This window comes from Apis laboriosa, unplaced genomic scaffold (genome assembly GCF_014066325.1).
Source record: "Apis laboriosa isolate Shangri-la unplaced genomic scaffold, ASM1406632v1 scaffold11_cov152, whole genome shotgun sequence".
Classification (NCBI taxonomy): domain Eukaryota; kingdom Metazoa; phylum Arthropoda; class Insecta; order Hymenoptera; family Apidae; genus Apis; species Apis laboriosa.
This window is the reverse complement of record NW_025221020.1, coordinates 4,151,061-4,178,498: the sequence shown is the minus strand read 5'-3', so window position 1 is coordinate 4,178,498 and position 27,438 is coordinate 4,151,061. Positions and strand designations below refer to the sequence as shown.

The window sequence follows — 27,438 nt, the reverse complement described above, 5'->3', positions numbered from 1 at the left end:
GTCTTATCGTATAAATACGTGATTCGAATCGAATCAAAACCGATGGAAAATATATGTATGGTGCAACTCATGGGTAAAAATTCGATTACGTTGAACGTTTTATTCATCTTGGTGATAATTAAAGATTGGCAATTTTTTCTACTTTAAATTTAAATAAGCTATATAATTTGTATCGTTGCATGTACATAATCTTGTATATATGATTTAAATGAACGATGGATGCTATTTCGTGGTGATTAATTTAATATTATCGTGATTCATAAATAAAATTTTTAAATTAATTTACACATCTCGTATTTTCCGAAGCGTTAATAATGAAAGATAATTCGCGACGTGTATTATATTTATTCGATATTCAAGGGATGGCGAAATATGGAACGTTTTTACTGACATGTTAAATATAACGTGAAAATTTTCACAGATATGGCGTTAGATGGGATACGTAGGACAAGCGGATATTAAAAATTTAAAGCGATATTGTAAAAAGAAAAAAAAAAAATAACAATAATTACGATAGCGGCGTACGATATTATCGTTTTCCCAATGAAAAGGAAAACTTATTGCGTTAATTTTTTTCTGAGAATGAAAAACGATTTTTTACGAAAAAAAAAAAAAAATAACGTATAACGTGTATTCGGGGGAACGAAGCTTTTACGTAACGCAATGTCCGGTTGAAGTTAAAAGCAACGAGTCGGAGAGTAATAACCAAATTTCTGATCGGTGTTTCGGAAAATAGACTGGAACCCGCCGTTTTTAATCCGCTTTTTACTATTAAACGAAACTGTGGAAACTGCGTTTGACAGCTCGCGTGTGTATTGTTATTTCACACCTACCGGTGATATTTAAAGAGTGGCTTGTTCAGGCGCACACCAACTGAATCACAAATACCGATTATTTGTATTAAATATTTATACAATCGTGGAATTCAATCGCGAAATTCAACCTTCGTTTAAACAATCCGTGCCCGATTAAATAACGAGATCTTCCTATTCCCTTCCTCGAAATCCTCGTTTATACTTCCGCTTTCAATCCGTGTCGCGCGCGTCATCTTCCTCGATCCGTCAAAAAATTCGACGAAAAATATAGATACAGATACACAATGGATAATTCCAAAAGCCCCCTTTTCGATAAATCTTTTCCACCGATTTTTTTTTCTAATTAACCCAACCGAAGCGAAGCACGTTCGTTAACCGGTTCTAAAGCACGACGAAAACTTTCGTCGTCCCGTTTCGGACCCCCGATCTTTAACGCGGAGAGTCTTCCGAGCGCGCGAGAAAAGACGCCGTTTAGTTCGCCTCTACAAATTAACCTTTCTTGCCTCGGTAAATTCGTAATTAGGACGGTGTGCCGTCGGGGAGGACGAGTTAAATCGGTAGAATAAAAACGCCCGTGGTCGGATCGTTTCGCGGTCGCGGCTGCATGCACCGACGGACGACCTCGGCCGAAGGTGGGTCGCCAGCCGTGGTCTAGATCTCGAGGAGTCGATCGATAAATCTTGCTCCTTTCCACGAGAGGGAGGTGGGGGGAGAGGCGGAAATGTTCCGTGCGATCTGCGGTCCAGGATATAAAGGGAGGAATTAACGTGGAGGGGGAAGTGTCGGGCGTCGTTTTAGCGCTCTGAATTTCCATTTAAACTCCTAATTAATTTTCATCGCTCATACGGCTGAGCCGGGGAGGCTATTTATTGGACTAGATTCGTGGTGGGGTGGCGGTGATTTTCTCGAAGCGCGGGAGGCGGTTTCGAGGATCGTAAATAAAATTCGTCGCGCGGATATTAACGAGCGGAGTAGAGCGGGGATCGGGGCCGGCTGTTACTATTCTTTCGGATTACGGGAAAGGGAGAATCTTGGAGGAGGGAGAGTGTGTTTCGAGGGGTTAATAAACGGTGAAAATCTCTGGAGAGATAGGGATTTCTCGTTCAACGTCTTGATGAATGCTCGCGCTGGACGGCGACGATCTTCGATGGCGACGCGACAAGATAGGAAACAAATAATCCGGCGACAAGTTGGTGCTAGGTGCGCAGCAAAGGGGATCAGCGATGAATATTCAAGCTGATTATTTTCCAGTTATTCATCGGTTAAGTTGGGGCGTTCGAGACTACCGGCAAGTTAGTTACAGTGGCGCAGTTAAGAAGTTTACCGGTAGTGGTTGCTCCCCTCCCGCTTCACCTTCCCGTTGCCCCCTTCCGACAAACTGAGGATTTAACCAGCCTAGCGGAACCGTTTAATTTATCGCGATCTAATATCGCGACAATGCGGACTTTGACCGATTCCTATCCACCGTTCCCGGAAACCGATCGAACGAGCCGCGAGGAGACAGAACGAGGATAAACGGAACGAGGGGGGAAGGGAATTCGTTCGACTTTTATCGCGGAACGAGGGGAGGAAGGCAGCCAGGCGTATCGGTACAGTTTCGATGTTAAATTCAGAGGCCAGAGGGACGAGATGCACTCGAGACGTCTCCAAGGTGGAGACTAAAGTTTCTCTTGGCTCCGAGGAGACCCTTCTTCCCTTTGAACTCGCTCGCCGGGAGTAAATCATGGATTTAGCGCATGGGCGTAGGAGCTCATCCTCCACCGGCTAACTAAGCTTCGTCCTATGTAACGCTATCCCCTTTCTCGTTTCTCCGTTACTTTTTTCTTCTTCTTTCTCTTCTTTTTCTTCTTCCTCTTTTTTTTCTTTTTTCGCTTTCGTTTCTATGTTTCCCCGTTTCGCCTACGCGTTGTCTTCCATTTCGACGCGATTAACGAGTACACAGGGATATTTTTCCATATCTCGTCGGAAAAGGTCTCGTATGACGCGCGGCTGAACCAGAGTGGAGAGATAATTCCATGCGCGAAATTCCCGGCGGAAATTTCATTTTCGTGCGTTCCTGGAACCCTGCCTAACCCCAGGGCTACGCTACCTTCGTTTGGAGAAGTTTGAAGCGGCGAGAATTGAAAAAGTTGCGGCCTCGTCTCCGCGCGGCCGGGGCGGCCGGATTTTAATAATTCGCGAGGTGACAGAGGTGGCAGGGCGGTGAAACGGGGGAAAAAAAGCGAACGAAGAAATCCGTTCCAGATGCGGATAGAAGAAATCAAAAGTTGGCCGGCCTGTCTCGCCGCAATCCACCTTCTCCCTTCGATGGCGTCGGCGCGCGTGAAACAAACGGGCGAATCGCCTACGCGCACGAGTTCGAAAACTACGCGACGATGAAAGAGTTTACCTTTGGGGATACGCCCCTGTGTTCGAATCGCGTGTATAATATATAAAAAAAATTCGAGATGTATAAAAATAAAAACGAAAGAAAGACACGAGTTCGGACGAGTTTCGACGAGTAATTGATGTACCTATTGGCATGGATACCGTTTCGAAGTGTTTGATATCGGTGACCGGGATATGACGAAAATTCAATTGGTTCTCGAATCGCTATTGCTCGCTTTTATTAAAAAAAAAAAAAAAGAAAAAAGAAAAAAAGAAAAAGAGAAAAAAAAATGGAGAAAATAGCGGAGCAAAAAATGGGATCAATAAAGAAAGAAAAATATTAAAAAGTACGAAAAACTTGCGAAACCTAGATTTCTCGTCTTTTGAAAACTTTGTATCACGTATCACGTTGCGCGTTTCGTGGCAACAAGCGAAATTGAATAAATCAACAGGAAAATTCGTCGATCGCGGGAAGAGCGACTCCTGGAGATTGTCGATCGAGACAGAACAGCGAAGAAGAACCTCATCCACGTTGTCCCAGAAGAGGACGAATCGATTCGATCCGAATAGCAGGGGAAGTTGAGTCAGAGCCCGGTCGACTGTGAAAGCTTTCGTTCGCTCCCGATCGGCGTTCCTTTTTGTTTCAAACTTCCCGCCTATCCTCCACCCTCTCCACCCCCTCGGTTCATCCATCGCGTGTCTCGCATTTCCTCTCTATCTTTCCCTTTATCCAAGAATAGCTTCGGTTGCCATAATAACCGCGCTGAAAGAATACACGAGACGAGTAATTCCTCTGCTCTCTGTGAAGATTCGCATCGCGATGTATATCCATCCTCTCCCGCTCTCTCTCTCTCGCTCTCCGCGGCCCACTCTTCCCCTGTGACGCCCCGTCTCTCACCCCCTCGCTACCGTTCCACCCCTCTTTCTGGCTCCAGTCCACTGTTTGTCACCGCAGTTTCTCCGCTTAAGCATTGTGTCCCCTCTCTCTCTTTCTCCCTTTCTCCCCTTCTTCTCCTCCTTCTCCCCCACTTGCTCCTTCCGCTCCGGTCGCAGTCGACGCTCCTTCGCCCCCTTGTCGTCTGCGTTACGTTTCTCGTTACGAGTCGTCCTTCCTCCCCGATCCTCCTCCGCGTATTTTTGGACGATGGATCCGAAGAAACGGTTCAACGACCCCATTCGTTCCCGAACTGGGACGCGTACGTATGCGCCGACTGACGAGCACCGGAGAAAATCGTGATTGATCGCCGTTTTACGCCAACCACGTTCCCTCCCTAACGAGGCCTTGTTTCTTCTCCTTCTTCTTCTGCTTCTTCTTTTTCTCCTCGGTGTTGTCGCCCACAATCGTGGAGAGAGGCAAACGAGAAGCAGAGACTCAGGCTCGTAATTGGAAAAATCGTAGTAGTTGCGAAGGAGAGATCGGTCGTGCGTTTGCAGGCTAGAAACAGGATGCGTTTCATTCTCGCTGTCAAATCTCTTATCGTTATCGAAAGTTGAGGCGTTTCGTGGGAGGAAATGCGACGCTCTCGTCGCATCAACGTCATAGAAAACTTTCCTTTCCTTCTTCTTCCGCTTCCTTCTTCTGCCGGATCGAAGTTTCGTTACGCTTATCGTATCGCTCGAACGAAACCATACTGTTTTCGAGGGGAAAGAAAGAGAGGGGAGGGGAAAAAATAGGAGGGAAATAAAAGGGTGTGGAGAAATTGCAAAATCACCGAGTCTGGGAAATCGTCGGAAGTTAGACAGGTATCATGGAATTACATCTAACTTGGGGGAGGGGGGTAAGCTCGGAAAACCTGTTCGTGGCACTTTTCCACGTGCATCGGGGATTCCTCGACGGGCACACGCGTGTATATACCGTTTTCCCTCGTCGTCGTCCCGCTGTCACGTAACCGATAAATATCACCTCGATTCTCTCTCTCTCTCTCTCTTTCTCATCTGCTCTTTCATTCTCGTCTCGTTTAACGATGACTGACGGAAAAAGAACAGCTAGATGAACTCAACCGACTATTTGCAATTTTCATAGACGACGTTCGCCGCGGCAATATTATCGCACAAAGGTAATGTTAGTTTCCAGATATTCCTGTCCCAAATCTCCCTCCAACCAACATTTCCAACTTATCTATCATTATCCAACCAACTGGACTCCCCAAATATTTAAGCCTGATCCGGGATACATTTCACATTTTTAAAATCCATCTTATTCTATATCCGATTTATTTATTCTAAATCCGAATTTTTAAATAATATTCGCAACGATCGAGCAAAGTTAAAACGCTTTGAATCGTGGCTAGTTTAACCCAACCTCTTTGGAAATCGTCCACGATTGATCGAAACCGTGTAATAACGGAGCGAGTGAAAAAATAAGAGTAGCGCGCTACCGCTTTTCCTGTTCTACGATTAGAGAAGAGCCCTTTCCCTTTCCTCTCCTAGCCAACGATAATATACGACCGAGATAATATTCGAACGCAACAATCTCGATCCGAGACTCGTTAAAAGGACTCCCCCCCCCCCCCCGCGTAGTGGAAAAAATCGATCCCGCGGCGTCCATTCACGAGCACGAGGGGTGGATGGCTCGTTTCCTCCTCGCGGTTCCGATCGCGAGGCAGAACCGCTTGTGTGCCGCGTTTATCGATCTCGCATTAAATTAATGGGGGAGAGGGGGGGAGGGGGGGGGGAGGCAAGTGTAATCTCGCGCGCGAAGTCAGTCGACCGCCACCAGTCGGCTCCCCTCCCCTCCCGCGTGTCTCTTTCCGCCCCGCGAGAGGGGCGGCGGACGTAATTCCGGACAAATTGACCCCATAGTTTAATGGCGCGCCGAGTTTCGAGCAGTTGAGCCGCGGTGGATAATAGAGGCCCGCCCTCTATATTCCATGGTGATAATGTTGGAAAGTCGCTCCCCCGCTCCCCTCAGTCTCGAGGCAGAGTGGAAATGGCGGAAGAACCGACTTGACCGCGACATCCTCGATCCCGAAACTCGACTCGGCGTAAATGGCTCGTGTATAATCGAATCCGACGCGTTAATTCGCGTTGTTGGGGGAGGCAAGAGTGGTGATAAATTGGAACGGTTGACGAATCGCGTCCAATCACCTCCAATCATTTTTTTTGTTTTTTTTTTTTTCTTCCGTTTTGAAAATAGGAATACAGGAAAAGAGGTCGAAGAAGGAAAATGGACAAGGAACGGATTTTTGTTTGGAATGTCGAGGGGGAAGAGAGAAGGGGGGCCGAAGGTGGCGATTTTTACGGAGGATCGTTTTACCGCGAGGATAAGCTTGGAGTTTTTATTCGTTCGAAGGACGAGAACGTTTCGAATGATAATTCACGTTTCGCGATTCCGAGAAATCGTTCGATGTTTCTGGATCCGCGTTGATACAGAGGCGCAAGATATAAGAGGAGGAATAAAAAAAGGAAAGAAAAGTGGGAAGAAAAAACAAAAGGGAAAACCGACGAGTCGTTCGTTGAATGGATGATACTTAAATCTCGATAAAATCTCGATCGTTGAGGAACTTGTATTCCTCGAGTATCCACAGGATTGTTAAATCTATGGAAGGAAAAAAAAAGGGGGAATAAAAGAGAAATAAAATGGCCTCGCTTAATAACGCGCGCGTAATGAAAGTAACAGAGATAGACGCGGAGATAGCATGCTCGATAAGAAATACTTTTATCGAAGAGCAGAGTAACGAAGAGAGAGAGAGAGAGAGAGAGAGAGAAGAAATGAAAGTACGGAGGGCGCGAGTGCCGTTTAACCTCGATGAATGAACGAGCCGTGTAATCGGACTGTCTACTAATTCAAACTACTTAACACTCGATAGACGTCCCGGCCAACTTTTGTTGCTAATTACTTTGAAACTTTCGATAACTTTGATTATCCTTTTGAATAATTTCATTAAAATCCCGATAACCTGCCCTCTCATATTTAATGCATACGCATTGCTCGTCTCGTAAACGAATCCCCCGTCGATCACTATCGTTCGTTTTAATCATCGGTTAAAACTCGTTATTAAACTCGAATGTCAATGAAACGAAACTGTTAAACCGTAGCCGAGGCCCGTATCTTCTGCTTGTTAGACAACCGTTTTAGCCAATTAAGCTCTCCAAACTGTCGACGAAATTCCTTTCGAACGAACAGCGCAGGACAGTGCATCGCGCAAACTTTATTTCGTCGCCTACGCGAGAAACACTCTTAAAGCCTACGCTACGACGCTCAACGCACACCTATCCACGAGGCTTATCCTACTACTACCCGCACTAATCTTCCATTTCGCATCGTCTCGTTGCTTGCGTCGCCCATTGACCATCGCCCTTTTCTTTCACTCTCTCTCTNTCTCGTTGCTTGCGTCGCCCATTGACCATCGCCCTTTTCTCTCTCTCTCTCTCTCTCTCTCTCTCTCTCTTTCTCTCTATTTCTCTCTGTCCCGTTTTAATTTAACGGCGGCCAGATAACGATTGGACGTGAAATATTTTAAGTAAATTAATTTTCTCGGAATTGTACGTACAGTCGTCCGTTCTCGAATCGAGGGACAGAAGGCGGCGCAACGTCGGTTAAAGCACGCACGGTGGATCGTTGGCGTACACGCGCGTACACGCTCTCGTTCCTCGCGGACAACCTCTGGATCCCGCCACGAGCCGAAAGAGTTCTTTGGAATTTCGATAACGGCCCTGGATCACGCGACCGCCGGCATGCACGCAACAACGAGGGTGGCGCGAATTTCAGGGAAACCACGCTCTCGTCTCTCCATCTTCTCTCGCCGCGGCGTATAACGGCGATCCTCGACAAAAGAGCCGCTTCTCTCGATATTTCCGCCTTGAATTTCTAGCATTACGGTATCGAATTGCAGCTTCCCAGGCAGCCCAGCTTTGATCCGGCGTAATCATTTTTCCCCCGTTTTTTTTTTTTTTTTTTGCCCCTCGCTTTTTCCCTCCTTTTATCCCTCCATCAGCTTTTTCTATTTTCTTGTTTTGCCGTGTTATCACAAAAGGGGGAATCCGGCAATACCGGCGTCCGCCACGCTTATTAATAGGCGAAAGTCGGAGAGAAAAGTACGAGGGAAACGAGAGAGGGAGAGAAAAAGAGAGACAGAGAGAGAGAGAGAGAGAGAGAAAGAGAGTGACCAAAGTGTTCCGCTAAAAAAGAATTCATTAACGCGAAAACCGTGCGGCGGTTTCCGATCAAGGTTTCTCTCCCCCCCCCCAAAAAAAAAAAAAATCTAACGTTCCTTTCAAAACTCTTTAACTTGTTATCGTGTGTACGTGCTTTCGTCATACGCGCAAAGATTTTCCAACCAACTCGTTTCTTTCTTTCTTTCTTTTTCGCTTTTCCTCCCTCGAGTTTACCCGACTTTCGCGACTTGCCCGAAATACAATCCTCCCCTCACAACTCTCGACACTTTTCACCAGACTCCCGTTAACGACTTCGAGATGCCTAACTCGTGTTTGAATTGGTAATTTATTCGTCAAGACTCCCTGAGAACAATGTACGGTAATGAGAAGTCGGTGGCCACCGGGAAAGAAAACGTTTGATTCGACGGGCGTTGATAGAATGAGGCAGGGGGGAGGGGCAAGGTTATCGCGAGGGGTGGTAAAAGAGCAAGGGAACTGCAAATAGAGTGTGGCAGGGATAATTGCTCTCGTGATGTCACGGCATTTATCAAATCCACTCCCCGAGTTTTGTTCCAACCCCTTCCCAACCACCGGCCCGCCCCGACGTCGAACAAGCCCGAGGCTTTCCTTCGCCTTCGCCAATCTACCCTATCGTAATCCTTAACGATAAGACCAATTCTCCTCGACTGATCGTTCCTTCCACTCTTCCCCTACTTCTTTCCACCCTTTTCAATTTCCGTCAAACTTTCGTATTCGTCACTTATCCCGCCATTAGCCTCGTTATCGTATTACATATGTCACACCGTCCAAGGAACTCGTGTCTCCTCGTCCAAGATTTGTTGAGATTTAATTTTTCGGGAGCGCACGAAAATTTTTTCTTAAAAAATCGCTTCTCGAGTATTTTTCATCGATTATAGATATTATAGTAGAGTTTTATCGATCGGGATGATTATATATCGAAAAATATATTTTGAGAAATATCTTTACTAAATGAATTTCTCGCATCGATTGTAAAATATTTTAAAAGATTTCTCGACGAAAGCGCTTTTTCTACATGTGGAAATTGAGATTAGCGGATCGATATGGCGATACTCATGTATGAGAATAATTTGGCGAGTTTGAAAGTTCGAATCAACGTCAATCATGATTAAAGTCGTTTTAATCACGATCGAGGATCGACATGTTCCTTCTTCTTGTATCACTTTGTTCGAACCGTTTCATTTGCGATTCATTAGCGTCACGTGTTGCCTTTAATTAAAGTACAGAAAAAAATATCTTCCCTTCTGACATTACAATCCGGAAATTATAAAAATTGCGCACCGGTTGATTGATCGGGCAAACAAATCGTTGCTTCTTGTTTTTATATCTTTCATAAATGAAAATATTAACATATTCAATGCAGCATCAAAAGGGAGCTTCCGCTGGTAGATATTGATTTTTATTAAGAACAAACGATGGAAAACGCGACGATATAAAATGGCTGTGCATACTGATACTTATTATATTGAAAATACGCGTGTGCAATAATAATTGAATATATGAAAAATTTTTGTAAAAGATCACGTCAATCTCAAAACGTACTCATTCGCATCATCCGCATGATGAATCTATTAATCACGATTATATATTGTTCACTGATGAATAAGATATTTAAAGTTCGATGCATTAGCATAGGCGTAGAATTCTGTATCGATATAATACAAAAATTTTTATATTTCTCATAATACGTGTATTATGATTCGTGACAATAGTTTAATTTATAAATATAATTTTGTATTCAAGTAATTAAGATATATATATATATATATATATACACGAATAAACCGAAAATGCTATAGATATGTTAATATTATATCAAAATGATTAATAGTTTCGAAAATATTTCCACTCCTTGGATGATTATCCTAACGTAACTTCGTAAATGAAAATAATCTTTACGATATTGAATATTCAAATTGTAGCTCTATTACTATTGCGCAACGTGTGGTGTCAGAATTGTCAACAAAGCGTCTGAAGTGAAGATAAACGATCCTCCCTCTTGCCCCTGTGTCGTCCCGCGAGACTCCTTTCCACCAGTGAACGGTACTCGAAGTAATCAAAGATAATTCGAGCGGTTCGAATATTTTCGAACGAGCAAAGACATCGTGCATACTCATTAAAAACGTTGCTCGGCTCATTTTTTCCCCGCGTTCTCATTAAGATCGAGGATCTTCGTCCGATCCTGATTTCAGATGCTTTAATCGAAATGGACGTGCGCGGGAAAAGGAACAACGAAGAGTTGCAGCCGCCATTATTTGATATTTTATTTTGTTTAGACGAGTTGCTCATCGAGATTCCGTCGATTTGATCGGTTTCCGGGTTATTACGTTATTGCAATTCCGTGAATCTGTTCGATATGGCGGAGTCGCCTCGAAAATATCGACGCGAGACGAGGTTGACTCGCGAAATCGTGTTCGTTATCGAGGAGATTCAGTTCAACTGAAACTAGATTTCGCTTCATCCGCGAAATAATGCACGTTAAAAATTTGCACTGAATCGTCGTGTTTTCGTGGTGATTTCGAAATGATTTCGAAATAGAAAAAAGTGTCTCTATTGTTGGCCGCGATGAACGAATTATTGTGTAATCGAAGAAATTGGATCGAAATTTCCAGCCATTCTTTTGCCTTCTTCTTTTCTGGAATATATAATTCGATAAATAGACGAGTTGGTGGGAAAATTCGGTGCACGTTGGAATTTTTTTTGTTTTTTTTTTTTTTTTTTTTTTTTTGCCATTGCTGTCTTCACCTCGTCGTGAATAATTCAAAGATGTTGGCCGGGGCAAAAAATTCGCGAGGCAACAGGTTAACGGAACATACGTAAAGTTGTAAAACGACGGCGGAAGGAATATAATCGCGTACGGGACTGGATACACGAGCCTCTTTTTCCACGGCCGCTTAAGACGCCTCGAGGGGGCTAAATCCGAGACAAATAGATTACCACGGGATCTATAACCCTTGGTAAGGCCACTCGAGGGAAACTACATAAAGTCGTTAAGAGAAAAACTCTCGGTTGAGAGCAATAAGCGGTTTTATCGTCGCGCCACCGATCGGCCCTTTTCAACTTTATCGAAACTACTTCCGGCTCGTAATATTAATTCCGACTTATCCTTGCGGAAACTTCGATGTCGCGGCACGTTTGCGGCGCGAGGGAGATGGGGGACGATCAGAGGAGGGGAGAGGGGAGCGTTATAAAAGTCGAGAACAGACCGGGTGGTCCTTTTCAACGTAGTAATTCGACAAATTGGTATTTCTTTGAAAGCGCGGCCAACCGCCTTCTTCGTCGTCGTCGTCGTCGTCGTCGTCGTCGTCGTCGTCGACCGAGGGAAGAAGAGAGTCAAATAAAGAAACGGATGAGAAGACGACGACGATGACGACGACGGTTAAGAGGTAAAGGGAACTGTGAAGCGTCTCGCGGCAGACGGAAAAACGGTAGGCAGAAGGAAAAAGCTCGAAACGCATCCGAGCCACTCGACACAGTTCTCTCTCCGGGACTGCAGAGAGAGAGAGAGAGAGAGAGAGAGAGAGGATAGCGGAGAGATCGCGGTGAAAATGGATGAATCGTCGCCGATATATCGTATCTGGGAATCGTTTTCCCGGTTGTCGATAATATAACTTTCGATAAAAGCCGGGTCCATTGTTCCAGTCTCGCGATCAGGGTAAGCGGTGGTGGAAAAAAAAAAAAAGAAAAAAAAAAAGGAAAAAAGAAAAGGAAAACGTAAAGTCGAAGAAAAAACTGGTATTGTTTCTGGCAAAGATGCCACGAATCGACGGCGTGTGCGAGAGCGTGCTTGTTTGGTCGAACCAAGTTTTCCCGCTACTCGTTTTTTCACTCTTTTTATACCTCTCTCTTTCTCTTTCCTTTCTTTTTCTTTTTTCTCTCGTCTCTTTCCAGCGCGAGAAAGAAAATAACGGTTTCGTCTTTGATAAAATGAGAATTATTCTGGGCACAATCGAACGATTGCTTAACATGTTTTTACGCAATTCCGTTTTACGCTATCGAGGGATATATATATATATATATATATACACGGTTTAATTCTTCGGTATACGCGTTTTCGCTTGTTAATTAACTTTCAGCTGCTGCTGCTCCCCTCCCCCCTTATGAATGTAAAACACATTGATAAAACTTGTATCAATAGGGGGATGATAACCAACGAAAGATACCGTGTGTTAGACATACGTACGTACGTTTCGTAATCATTGCACATATATGAGCAAGTTAAGATAATATTGACCGGGGAAAATTGCGAAAATCGACGATTAATAATTCATCGGCGAATCGAATGGTTCGAGTCGAGCAACGAAAAGAAGAGAGAGAGAGAGAGAGAGAGAGAGAAAAAATATAGAAAAGAAAAAAAAAGAGAGCGACAGATAAAATTGAAAATGGAAAAAGAAATTACTAAGGGCGAAAAGTATGGTTATCGAAGCTACGTTAAAAATTGACTTGATCCTGAATCGTTTCGTCGAATACAGGGGTAGAAATCTATTATTCAACGTTGAAACGCACGATTAAATTTACGTCGGTCTCGAAATACGCAGCGGGGCGTGATACACGAGAAAATGTAGTTAGGAAATGGTGTGCATGCTAGCGATTTACGACAAAATAGCTCGATTAAGAGCCTATAACCTTACGATTAAAAGCAGGAAGGGAGGAAAAATATTTTTTTTTTTTACCTTCGCTGATAAACGACTTATTGGCAATCATCCTCATCGAGGATTGAAAAGCCAGGATTGGAAATGCGAAAAATTCGATTTATCGCGAATACGAAATCAAAGGTGTCGTAAAATAAATATACATCGAGTCAAGAATACCGATGGATTTCAAGATACGGATTTTTCTTCGGGAGATCTTTAAAAAAAAAAGAAGAAAACTAAAATATCCACTACGATCATCTCGTTGCGAATCGATAAACTCGTCAACTTCGCTCGCCCTTTGATTTTATTATTTCGTAGAGAGAAGACTGGTACACGACTGCGCTCCGTGTAGCCGAGAGACTGAATTGCTCGATTGAATATCCCAGTCACTAACGGGTGATATTCCGATCGAACGTGGCCCGTAATCGAGTTCTTCGGTCCCATTCGTTGGGCGATGTTACGATGCCTTCCGTTGCTTCCGCGGAAGATCTCGAATTATCAGAGGCTCGAATTTATAATATTATCGGAAAACACTCGCTAGGAAATTCTCGAGCGTCCTCTTATCGCGATAATACGTTACCCGTTTCGTGGATCGAGATGTACCCGCCCTTCCCCCCCTCTCTCAAACACCACCTATGCATAAGCATCGGGCCATTGGCGAGATTAGAGACGAGAGAATAAAAAGCAACGGAGTTGGCATCCGGTTAAGCCGTAAACATAGTTTCGTATTTATTCAAGAGACACGGTATATCGATTCAATTTACGTAGGACCGAGTTTTCGTAAGCTGGGTGGTAAGAAACCGAGTTCCTGGTTGGCGTTCTGCCACAATGGCAATACGTCCGTGGCCATACGTTCTTTTCTTTTTTTTTTTTTTTTTTCTCCCCGTCCCCCGTTTCTCCGTCCGCCAAGTCTTAGGCAAATAACGGGGAAAGTTTACGGGGAGGCGTGAAAATCTTGATCCCAAAGTAAAGTAACCACGACTGACCAACTCGCGCGGTTCCTCTTCTCCCCCCTCCCCTCGCGCGAGAATAAAACGAGAACTTCGAGGCGTGGCCTGGAATCCGCCTCGACTTTTGAAATTTAACCCCGGAGGAAGATCCTTTCGCGGGATATATAAGTAGTTTTAAATCTGGCTTATGCGAGTAACGTATTGTCCCGGTATAAATTCGTCGTTTTAATAGGCGGGTCGCGATATTTCACGGGAGTTGCCTCTCCGAGGCCCCACGTTACACGGATATACGGGGGAGGGGATGAACGTTACAAATAATGTTCCTCGGAGTGACAAGGCGGACAACGATTAATTTATGAGACCGCGAATACTTTTGTTAAAAGGGATTGAATAAAAGATGAGCGAGGAAAGGCAGCGGGACGAACGGAAAAAGTAGTTTCCTTTCCCTCCCTCTCTCCCCCATTCGAAGAGTCGTGTCCCTTGTTTCTTTATTAATTCTTCCCTGAAACTCGAGGAAAAATTGTTAACTTCCCGACGACGGTTCATTAATTAAACGAACAAAGTTGAGATATCGATCGAATGCTAAGTATGGTATTGAGTTATCGAGTTAGAGAGAGACTTCGATGGGGTAGTTTTCGTCGTCACGTTCGACCGTGTTATTCATCAATCATCGATCAACTTCTCGGATTGCGCGACCAGATCGTGGCGATTGTTATTTATTTTTTTTTTCTTTTTTCTTTTTTCGATATACCGTAAACAGAAGAGAGTAGTAGGAGGATACGCGCTGGTAACGCGAATCGATCTTAAACGCGTCTTGGACGTGGCTATATACTAGGGATCGTCGAATCGTTCGTTCCCGCGATGAAAATCTCCGCGTGATCTAAAGTGCTCCTAATGTATCGAGTCACGTTACACTACACGTTGCATTACACAGCGGAACTCTCGAGGTCCGCGCAATGTTTCTGGCACGATCGGTTTTAATGGCGCCGCTCGGGACCACTTTTACGCTCTGGTTGTCGATTTTCACGGTATAGAGATAAATAGGAAGGTAAAGAGAGAGAGAGAGATGGAGAAAGAGAAGAGAGAAACAAGTTTTCAAGGAAAAGGCAAGGAACAGGTAAGAAAGGACAATAAGCAGTTTGAAAATTTGAATTGTGCGAAAGGTTCGAGCGTCCCTTAAGCCCTGGAAATTCCAAGTTTCTGGTAATATTTAGAGACCAAGCCCAAACTGCAGAATTCACGATATTTCTTCCAAAAAAAACTTGATTTCCTCCTCCCTCTCTCCCTCCCAAAAAACAAGAATTCTTAAGAAAAAGTAGCAAGAAACAAGTCGTGTTGTTATATTTTATAGACAGGAGAGGAAACCGTTCTCGATATTTATTATGGAGTGTAGCTTATAGAGACGACGTTCCTTGCGTCTGTCGTCTGAGCGACAGGTACTGTCGACTGAAATTTTCCCACCGTTCGGCGAGAGAAAATCCAGGAGCAAGAATTAATTCTCCACTCGATGGGAGAAGTTGGATGAGATTAAAAAAAAAAAAAAAAAAAAGAAAGAAAGAAAGAAAAGGGGGCGACGCGCATTTCATGTTAACATGTAACAATTCTCGCGTGGCATCGTGTTCTCTCTATGACGTGGTTGTTACTTTCGGATAATTACTCGTCGTTTCTACAGCGCGGTTCATCGGGTCTCTGTCGCTGAAAGCGATAGCTAGGTGGTTGAATGATTTCCAAGGGGTGGTGTGTAGGTGGATAGGTAGGTAGGTAGGGTCGATATTCCCGTTGGCCGGACGCGCGACAATAGCAAACTTCGAGGTCGTCGCCTCGGATCAATCCATTAATACGGCACATTAGAAAATCAATTAAGCCGCAGTCCCGCTTAATCTCGTGTCCGAGGATTTGCCCGGTAACCTTCCAACCAGGAAGAGAGGTGGGTGGAGAGGAGGATCTCAGTCGGCGAGAGCTGACGGTTCTCACCGTTCAGTTCGTGCAAAAAGAGATAGGGGGGGGGGGAGGTCTCGAGGAGATCTTAACCTCTCTCTCTCTCTCTCTCGTTCTCGCTTCCTTCATCCCATACATTTTTACGATCCCGCAAAAGTCCGCTGCGCAAGCGTTGTTCGCCCCTTACGAAAATAGAAGAGGTAAATCACTTCTCGCTAGCTCTCGAGTTTTGGGAAAGGAAAATTATGCAGCGTGGGAGGGAGAAAGGGATGAAGAGCCGCGTATTTAATCAATGAGGATACCTTCGACTCGATGCGTATCTTCGGGGAATAGACGCGAGTCCGATCTTCTCTAATCATTGCCCCTTGTTGTTTTATTACGTTTGACGAAATCGTTCCATCGATAATTCCGTTTAACGAAACAGACGTACGACAGACGTTGGCGTTCGTATCAATCAATTGGTACACCTGGTAACATTTTAATCGAGAAGCAACGGATCGATAAGGCACTCTCTCTGTCTCGATCCAGTGTATTGACGGTGAGGGTGAGTGTATTCATGAGGGTGAATTTCAATGGAACTGGTTACTACCGCGAACAGCAGAGTTGCAAGTTCAGTTCCCCTGTCGCTGTACGCGGGCCGCTCTTCCTTACCACCCCGATATCTCTCTGTCTGCATCGCAGTACGCAAACTTGGAAGATCCAGCGGGTTGAGTGCATCATTACGGATTAATATCCTCTCGAGGAAGCACGTAACCTAGAGCTACCATTCCTCGTTATCACCGTCGGTTACGTCAAACGAAATGTCATTTCACGGTTCCGCCTTCAACGTCTTAGGGAAGCTTCTCCATCGAAGCTTGGTCACTTCTCGAACCAAATTAAATGGAATCGATACGGTCCTACGATCTTGTCTTTTATACAAACTTGTTATTATATCGCGGTTTCCCCTCTAAATATTTAACGTAAACTTTTCCGATTAACCGAGTAACGCTCGAAACGAACAACTTCTCTCTCCTTGGCAAAGTGAAAAACTTGGACAACTTTTTCCTCTCTTTCTCGCTGTATCTTTACCACCGTAAAGTCGAGTTCCCGAGACTCGAGATAAAATTTGAATTACAAAGATGCATAAAACGGACGATATCGCTATTTGTACCGAAGATCCGTTTCCGAGCGGTGATTCGAGTCATTCGGCTATCCGAGTCGAAACACACCTATTTTATCCCGCCGCCGTGTCTGCTCTTACTGTCGCGCATGAATGTAAAATATTCAACGGCGCCGAGTTCTCCCAGTTACGAGATGATATTCCCTCCAGACAGAGCGTAACGCCGGCATAACTCTCGTTATCATCGTCGCCGATGTCGCTCAAGAGTTTCCCACTGGCGCGATCCTCGTCATCGTCGCGCGTCGCCGTCATTCCACTACGTACGCATTTACCTACATTTCTTCCGGAGGACGCATGCCGCAGGATCGAACGGCGCACGCGCACCACCGTTCCACGAGAATACCGTTAAACCGTTCGAAGTTCGGCATTCGAAATTTAATGACGGGCACCCACGCGAGTCGGACGCGTTTCGGGCCGAAGAAAGCGGACAAGTATCCCTGGAGCGAACGTTGACAAATATTTGTCGATGGTAAACGTTTACCCCTCGGCAAAGCGAAACCTAAGCTCTAAAGACATATCGCGCTCCAAGGCTACGCTATTATACGAGTAAACTTCTACCCGGCCTGTTTGACATTCCTCGACGTCTCCGAGCAAAGACGTCGGGATTCTTTTCTCGTACGCGTCTTGTCTGCACTTTAAGCGGGACTTCTCGTTTCGTACGCATCGCCAGACGTGGCGAGTCGTTTAAAAAAAAAATCTGACCGAAGGATAATCCGGTTCTGTCTTCATTTTAAATCGATCAAAGCAATGCAATCGTAATGGCACGAGTGGCGTGTAGATACGCCATCGGTAGACCGTAGAGGTCTCTGCACCCGCGGTCTTCGTTATCCCGTACGTACGTACTTACCGTACATTTCACGAGGATACATTCCCGCAGGAGAGCAACGCGCCTGCGCTGAACGAGCGGTGTCTCTTCGTCTCTCTCTATCCGCGTATCGCTCCCTTTTCGTTCGGTTCGTACCCCTTGCCCTCTCTTCCCCCACCGTGAGGGCAGCCCGCCACGCGACCGTTGCCCCCACCAGAAGCGTGAGCGTGTGTCACGCTCCGGGTAGCTCGGTGCGTGCCCATTAGAAGGAGGGGGTAAGGGGCGCGTGTGCCCTACGCGAGGCCGTGGTGGGGAGCGCTGCGCGGTCGATGGTGGGGATGCAAGTACGCTCAACAGAGAACTCGCGAGTAGTTTCGTACCAACTCTCGCGCGAGTCGGATGACGGGTGATATATGTTGAGCTCGTTCCCGTTCGCCGCCGACGTCCTTGCTTCGAGAAAGCGATCGGATTCGAAGCAGCACGAAAACACACGAGAGGATACCTGCTCGCGGAATCGGACGCGTCGCGTATTTACTTTCGCGTTGTGCTCACGTATCTCGATCTTTGCCTCCGTCCTACGTCCATGCATACGCGTTCTCGACGTTCAGTGCAATTTCGCGTAACGTCCACATGATTCGATCGACGAAAAACGCGCGAGTGTGCAAACGTTCCGCGACGCGAATGCCGTGATGCTGCACGGCAGTGGCGGAAGAAGATCGACGGGGCCACTCGACACCGTCTCGATCGCTTCCTCCTGACAGTATGAGCCTCGTGCATCGTCCTCGTCGATGAGATAGAGTGGTATTCCGCTCCTGGGACGATGTCATTCCAGTGATACGCAAAAGTGAAGGAAGTTTCGATTCTATCCGAGTTGAGTGCGAATGTATGATCGAAACTACGTCGCGGACAAGTGTGCCCGCTCGTTGAGGAGACGCGAATAGAGTGTGAGTGTGTCCGCGACGCAGATAGTGTGCCATACTCGGCAGAGAGTGAAGAGAACCGTGTGGTACTCTGTAACACGTGTGACAGTTTCCGTGAGGGATAGAATATCTCGGGGTGTCGGGAGGTTGACCGGCGAAGACGGTGGTTTCGGACGTGGTCGTATCGTGTCTGTCTGTCGTCGGATTATATTCTCCAGTGTTCTACGATTAGTCGGTGTCCGTTGTTCAACGCCGATCGTGCCCACGTTAAGCAATGTTGATATAGTGTGCGTTAACCGTTGATTCCAGTGAACAATGCTCGGATTCCTCGCTGCCGTGGACACCACTATGGATTTCTTTATTTTCAACACAGTGCCGATGCGACGCACAACCGCACACAGGAATAACGGGGATTTTGCGAGCAATAGATCGAGACGACGCACGACCGACAGGTACGTCGAAAATTTTTGTTTAACCAACCGACAAACGCTATGTTTGTTGACATTCTCATTAGTTTCGAAGGTTACGACGATTATTGTGGTGTTAGGTCAGTGTGATGATGTGGTATTTTGAACAGGAATTCCTTTCCAAACAAGTAGCTCCATTGATAATTCTCCGATATCTCGTTCCCGGGGATATTTCGAAGCGCATGTGTGAGAAGAGAGTAGAAAACATTCGGTGCAATGAACCACTGCATGTTAACATACACGTGTCAATCGCGAGTGGAAAAATCTTACGCAATCGTACTTTCGAGGATTAAAGAAAAAACAAAACAAAACGAAAGAAAATAAAAACGAAAGACGAATCGTTGTACTTTACTGATTGACCAGGAATGGTTGAAACGAGAACAATAAACGCGGAAAACGCGCGAAAGACGATGATTTCCGATGGCATGTTCGTGTCGTGCGTGCTAAAATATTTACGCAGGATCGATATTCCACCATTGTCGCGATACGTGACTTGGACCGAGGTCGGGATCGCGTTGAGATCGCGTTCACGGTGATTTCGGGACAAGGGACACCGAGGACAGAGGGACAGGGAGATAAATGTAAGGCACGCGTCGTTATACTATCGATTTCTCTGAGAATAGGCCGGCGTTGCATACAGGGCGCGGGAATTAAATGGTGCGCGAGGGAATTTAATGCCATTAGTCGACGAAGAAATTTACGCGGTCGATATGAAAACGCGTATACCGTTAGATACGCCGGTGGCAAGACGTGCTTTAGATTGTCGCGGCCGGTGATTAATGATTGCGTTAATGCTCGACACATAATTAACGAGGGAAAGGATTTGTCGAAAACGATCTCGCCAATTTTCTTCGAGCACCTCACGCCATCTCTTCGCAAAGATACGTCTCGGGTTAAACTCGTGGAAAAGTGAAATCACGTGTACCCCAATTTAATCTCGGAAATACCGGCGAAACGAATTTCGATCGGTCGACGTGTAGAAATATCATCTATCGCAAATACCATCTATCTCCGTTCCTCCGAGATTTTAATAAGCATCGCGCGTAGATATCTCAAAAATCCCTGATAAGCTTCGGTGAAATCGTTTTTGAAAGGGAATCAACGACGAAGCTCGTATCTGAAGCATTTTATTGCTTCAATAACGAACTCACGTCGGTCGTTTCAGCTCCGTGGAAAATCCTGAGTCACCGGATTACAAAAGCACTTTCACGGAAGCGCGCACGTACAAAGATAGGAAAAGATACGTGGTGCTTGCTCGAGATACGCGCCTCCAAGTTTCTCTCCATCGTCAAAGGGATTCGGTCAAAATTTTAATTTCGTCCTTTCTAAGGGCGGGCGATATTAAACGGGGAACGTACGAGGCCGCCGTTGTAATCTCGCCTTAAAGATACAGGATTAAGCGGTTGGCGCGTTGAAAAAGCCACGAAAACTTTATGTCTTGTATAATTTCGAGACAAAAGCGGCGCACAAAGTTATACTTGCTCTCGTGGCTGTTCGCCGACGAACGTACCCCTTTTTGCCACGAATGTCAATGCGTACCACCTCTGCGTACCACCGAATTTGCCTAATGCTTGAAATCCTCGTGACCCGGTGTCTCGTAATCCGAGCGTGTATTTTAATTGGCTCACCGCGGCTGCATTTTTGGTGACGCGACATGATATAACGTCAGAGAAGATGTAACCACAATTTTAACCCCTTCGTTACACGAATCTCGGCTCGTTCCCTCTCTCTTCCTCTCTTTCTCTTTCCATTTTCCACTCCTCTTTCCTTTTTTCTTTTTTCTTTTTCCAACGCATGCAACATCCAGCGTACATCTATCGTAATCCCATAGTTTTAATCGTATCGGTGGAAAATAGTTTTCTTTTTAACGATGGGATTTAATCGCGCAGCCAAATTTCTGCATAAAATCGATCGAACAAACGGACAACCCAATTTTTCGCGACCTCTCGTTTTATCGATGTACCGGTGCATCAACCTTTTCCATTTTTCAGCCATTTCCTTTTCTAATGATAAATAAATAATAAAAGAGAAATCGTACGCTATACCAACGGTTCGTTGATTTCCATTTCCAACGCGATTATATGAACTCTCTTCTCGATGGATTCATCGAAAAACTTGGCCTTTCTCGTACGAGATATTTACGAGATGTTACATTAATTATAGAATACAATATAACAGAAGGCTCGTAGGATTCGTAGGCATATCGACGTCGAACGTAAATAAACTCGACATTGGGTAGCGTCGATAACGAGCGGATGATACGTATTGATACGTATTATCCACTCGTTACCGCTTCAAAAAACGTCCACCGTATTTTCCGTAAATTTTGGTGAAACGGAGCGGAATGATTCCGAGTCGCGTAGCAACCGGAGAAGAGATTATTATTCGCTTTTATTTGAAAATAATGAGTCGCGTCCCGTGCTGCGCGAAAATCAACGCAAAACCCTGGTGCATTCGCGCGCGATACGCGCGCCTATCACTCCGGCAAGCATAAATATTTTCATTTTCAATCCAACCGATCGGATTCACCGCATCACCTAGTTATTTACAATAGAATTATAACGTAAAAAAAAAAAAAAAAAGAAAAAAAGAAAAAAGAAAATGGAAAGAAAGAAAAAAAAGAAAAAAGAATATAATATAAAAGGTAGAAAAAAATAGGAGAGGTCGAAAAGGGGGGCGGGGAGGGAAAGGCAGTGTGGCGCAACACAGAAACACAGTGGAGAGAGAGAAATAGGACAGAATAGGACGAATGTTATACGCAAGGGGAATGGGATATTACCGGGACATTTTAACGGCCAACAAAGACCCGTCTCCGTTGAAAATTCGAACTTGGATACGATCCTCTCGTTCCGCGAAAATGCGCCCTGTCCCACTTTTACCACCGAATACGATCGCGAGCAACGATTCGCCTGGAATTACTCGAATCGAAGTTCCAGTTTCGCGAACACCGGCAATTCCGGATCGAAAATAATCCTTTTATTTGCCCCGACTATGGTGGATATTCGGTAAGGGAACTCTTTCTCGCGCAAATCCTTTCGCGGGATCTTTTCCAGGGGCGGATCCGGAGTTCGAAAAAACAGTCATTTGGAGGAAGGAAATAAAGAGAAGGGGGGAGAGAGAGAGAATCGAAGATGGGATACAAGCGTTGATACAAACGACGAGACGAAGTTAGTCGTGATAAAACGAGGAAAAGGAAAACGGGGCGCAGGGTGCTCGAAACCGTCGAAAGTTTGACCTGGTTCCGCGAAATTATCCTTCCATTTGGCAGCGGTGCAGCCAGAGGCTTTCTCCTCCGGTTTCTGTCGTAAAACCGACGAAAAGATGGTGGAAGCGGCATGCATGCACGCGTTACTCGGGATACGAGTAACCGGAGAGGCTTGCATTTCGTTTTCGAAATGAATCGAAATAAAGAGGCGTGGCACGTAATATTACGTAACTTGACAATTTTAGAATGGTTCGAGATCGATAGCTCGTCGTCTCCTCGTGGCTCGCTTTTTACCTCTATGATGATCTATCGATAGGTAGATAGACGGTAGGTAAAAACGAATCCACGACCGCGTCTTCGAGACTCGAGGCTATCTCGTGTTGGTATTCGACGAATGAACGATGGTATTCCACAATGGAGAACCGTCGATCGAGGATACCATTCGTGTCGTTAAACATCCCTCCCGTTTCGAAATTGCAACTATGCCAGATGGAGGTGTAATGGTAACACAGATTCAACCAAAAGGGAAAACTAGACGCGTTGCTTTTCGCATATATGTATATATATATATATATATATGCGTGCGTATTTTCACGAGGAAAGCGAATCGAGGAAAGCGAAGGAGGGAGGGGATGGGCGAGACGTTGCATAGTTTGGAAACATTTGATTGGCCAGACCGGATGAAATGTTATCAGGGATATCTAACGCGTTGGAAACTCGCGCAAATTATGCGCGGATTTGAGTGATACCGACGGAAACACCGTTGCAAACAGAAGTTGCCGAAAGTTGGAAACCGCACCGGCGCACCGATCAGCGGCTGAGAAGGGGAGGTGTTGCATATCGGAGAGAGAAGTTCCATCGCGCTGATCGAGCGCACGAAAACGTTCAGCCTGTGTTATTTTCGGTCAGCGAATTTGTGGAACAAATTTTCAAACGGGCCGGCCCCACCATCGGTTAACCGAGTTAAACGATACCGCGTTCTTTCGAGCTTTATGCAATTTCGTTCCTTCCCCTCCCCTCTACGATACGTTTTCTCAGCATCAGAATTTATGATGTTTGCGGGGATGGGAGGAGAAGTATCCTTTTCTCGCGACGTCGTCGATCGAGTTCCTTTGCCTTTCACGATCTTCCATCCAGTTTCCATCTAGTGGAAAATAAGAAAGATCCTGAGAAAGCGCGTTGAAAAATGAAGATCGCGAAACGGATGGATGAGGCAAGAAACGCGGAAGTGGATCTACGGTAGAGACATGTCGAAAACATTGACAAAGACGGCCACGTTCGAGCGAGCATTATATTATAGCGATTCGACGAGGAGGAGTGCAGGAAGCGACGAACCGTGAAACGTGGTATTGGACGAGAGAGAGAGAGAGAGGGGGGGGGAGAGAGAGAATAAGTCGAGGGAGAGGAGGCGAAAGGAGAGGAGAAGAGGGAGGGGAAAATCGGTAGCGATGTTCGGGCCGATTTGTCGGCGTAAATTCACGGCTTTGGAGGAAGTAGAGGATGATATAACGTTAGACGAGCCGGGTTGGGCTCACGAGCGAGGCCACGTAACTGTTCGGTTCGGTGTGCCAGGGTTGCCGGTGACCCAGCAGCAACCTCTCCTCTCCGCCCTCTCTTAGCCTCTTTCCTCCGTCTCTCGTGGTCGATCGATTCGCTAAAAGTAAATAAAATTCACCCCTTCGGCGTGCGGCGGCAGGCCACGCTCGTTGGTGTAAGCGTCAGTGCTGGTTGTAATGCAATAAATCAAACCGTCGATGGGGAACCGAAAGTCATCGGGCAAACTTGTGCTTCCACGTCCCGAGCTGCTTGCTTCCGCGCTTCGCCGAGCAAATCGGCCAACAAACTGGTAAAGGGTTTTTTCTTCCTCCCCATCCCCATAGTAGTGGTTAAGACGATTCTCCTTGTAAAACAAAACTAACGTCGAAAGAGGAGGAAAGGGATCGGCGTTGCTCGAGTTGACCCAGCTCGTTAAGGGTCGCGTTTAAAAAAGACGTTCGACCAACGTCGATTCGCTTTAACCAACACGGAGCGGACGTTTGTTGCGTCGTTTTACTTACGGGATTGTCTCGATAGTCGGGCTTTAAGGGGCAACGAAATTCCTCGATGACCCAGTTCGCTCAATTGGCTCCAATCCGGCGAGCCAGCTACACTTTAAATCTAATAATTCAACTGATTAATTTTTCTTCCTTCCTTTCGTTCCTTTCTTTCTTTCTTCCGACAGCTTCGAGGATGTTTTCTTTTCTTTTCTTTTTTTTCTTTTTTTCACTTTGGTTAGCTCCACGTTTCCGATCCGTCGAGAAACTTTTCTTCCCGATACTACGTTTCCAAGTAACGAATTTATCTAGGTTATTCCACGTGATGCAATCCAGTTTAGCGAATTGAGTTTTAAACTTGATTACCGAGCCGACAGATACTCTCGGTATATATCCGCGAAACGCTTCGCTCGACGAGGAGAAGTTCGTACGAGTTGCGAAGAGAATTAATTTCACGCACGGATAGGACACGCGGCGATCGTCGTTCTAATGGTTAATAACGATAAAACTTGCCTCGTCTATTTGTCATTGTCGTTGCTCTGCTACACCGGTGTCGAGACTCGCGAGACACTTTTATACGAGGGGTTTTTAACATCCGTGAGATTTCGCGAGAGGTTGCGCTCGATTTCCGGGTTCGTCGAAACCCGTCGGAGTAAAGGGGTGGGGGAGCGGGGTGAAAAAGGAAGGAAACGGAGGAACACGGCGGGATGCAATTCTCGCTCGAGGCGAGAAAAGGAACGCTTGTTTCTTCCAATTCCTACGGTTGTTATTCTTCCACGACGACAACCCGCACCGCGGCAGATATCTCGCCGAGAATACCGTCGATAAATCGTCGACTGCGAACGAAAAGTCGAGTGTCGTCGAGAACATCAACCGATGTTTGAGTGCATCTCTTGGCGCGATACAACGCGAGAAGTGAAAGAAAAACGAGTCGAAATAAAATGACGCGAAATAAAAATCCTATTAACCTTATCCCAGGAAGATTAATTAATTCGAATCGGAAGAAGAGATCTAACGAAACGAGAAATCTTTCGATTTTAATTTTCTTTGGATTGAATTAAATTTCAATTCCATTTATATTTGGAAACGCGAGAGGGAGAAAATCATCGTTATGTTAATTCGCGTTGGAAACTGTTTTGACGAATGGCCCCGTTTAAAGCGACTTATTTTACGAATACGTAAGAAAGGTCTGATTCGCTACGTCAGACGCGCTAGCTTGCGTAACAGGTGGTTCTTGGGAAGGAATGAAATAAAATTAATTTTTGGTTCCGCGAGGCGTGATATGCCCACCCGGTTGCACGGTAGTTCGTCACTGTCGGTGTTAATGGAATTACGGGACGCGGAGTTACCGGCGATCAAAGCTTGGTCGATTCCTTCTCGAAGGGAAGGGAGAGGGGTGGACAGCTCGACGAAATTAGTTTTCCACAATACGATAAATTGCAATAAAAGAGTGATGGTGGCACGGCGAAAAAAGCACCACCGCCCGAAAACCTATTGAGATCGATCGACCCACTCGAGATGCTCGCTCGTGCGAGGAGATCCACGTTTTCCCACGCTTTCGAGGGATATAATCGATGATAACTCGGCAAGGAATTTTCGTATCGTCTCTACATTTTCGTATCGTCGTCCAAACAATTCCTTTCTCGATTAGTCGATCAAACACTGTCGTCGATTAACGATTAACCCGAAGAGTAACGAAGTGCAATTTCAATTTCGACCTACACGCAACGACTCTCCAACGAATTTGCATCAGTCGTGGAAAATCCAACAACGCTTTTTTCAAGATTTGGAAGCGGAATGCAAATATCCCGTGTGCCGATTTATAAATCGAGATCCGAGGAGCGGATGCTCTCCTCCTTCGGCGGGAGGGTAAAAATCATCGAAAGTGGAAAGGTTAACTCGATTCCGTCCGGGAGAGGAGGAAAAACTTGGCGGCGAACGATTTGATTTTCGTCGTAGATTCGATTCGTGTCCGCCGGATTCGCGTCGACGTAACCGACTTACCTCGAGACCCAACGTGTATTACGTTGGTCCGATCGAGTGTTTGCTTGGAACGGGAGATTTAAAGGGACCGTGTGGAAAAGGTGGAGGGGGAGGACGATTTGCGTGTTTTAAACGCGTCGTTGTGAAACGAGCAGAGATTCGTGGAAGGAAAGAAAATTGCGAGCGTTAATGGAAGTATAGAGAACGAGATCGCCGAATGAAATTAACGTTCGTTAATTTAATAATTAAGTCTGGCAGCGGTTCTAATTAAGCGGTATGAGAGAACTTGGCGCGTATCGTCGCTTCTCTCTCTCTCTCCTCCTATCTTCGTTTTAATATCATATTAATGTCTGCGCGTTTATGTTCATTAATTTCAACTGGAAGCGTATTTTTCCAGTGATTAGGAAAGGAGGTTTCTTTCGAAGAGACGTAGAAGGATTTTCACGAGGATTCCGTTCTCAACGATCAATCCTCGGTTACAGTTCCAACACGAGATGACAATTAACCGTAATCGATTAATTTGCGAATACTAAATATCCTCGCGGCTCGTGTTATATTCCCATTCCCATCCACCCGCGCGAACAGCGTATCCGCATGCTCGTCCATCACTTTGTCCAGCCGCAAATTAATTATCTCGTAAGCATTATTTTAATTAACGCGACCACCTCGAAAACCCATCCCCTGGATTTTTTTCAGACCAGCCACATTTCCGCTTTTCCCCGTGTGTCGTCNTTTTTTTTTTTTTTTTTTTTTTCGTCTTTTTAAACTCTTTTCAACTCTCTCTTTCTCTTTCTCTCTCTATTTTTTTTACTGGCCTCTTTTACTCTTCCTCGTCCTTCTTTGGTGATTTTTTATGTAAATAAAAGTGAACGTATTCGTATTAAAAGATCTCGCGTGAAATAGAATCGACGATACACGCGTAATAACAGTTTGATGAAAATGAAACCGTTTACGAGACGAGACTTCGTTCTTACGAGACGAGTTTTTCTTCTCTGTCGCAGAGGGAATAACAATAATTAAATGAAA

At 45.5% G+C, this 27,438-nt stretch overlaps 1 protein-coding gene across 3 annotated transcripts in view; it reads left to right on the top strand.

Moving 5' to 3' along the window:
* Nucleotides 1-27,438, top strand: part of LOC122720132 (irregular chiasm C-roughest protein-like) — a 162,314-nt gene that overhangs the window by 11,941 nt on the left and 122,935 nt on the right. For 2 of the 3 annotated variants that reach the window (XM_043946629.1, XM_043946625.1), the window contains exon 1: nt 18,232-19,176. In XM_043946629.1, coding sequence (XP_043802564.1) covers nt 19,040-19,176 — 137 coding nt within the window. In that variant the 5' untranslated portion in view covers nt 18,232-19,039. Of the gene's footprint in view, nt 1-18,231; nt 19,177-27,438 lie in introns of those variants that run through there. The other variant, XM_043946626.1, reaches the window with a different exon arrangement.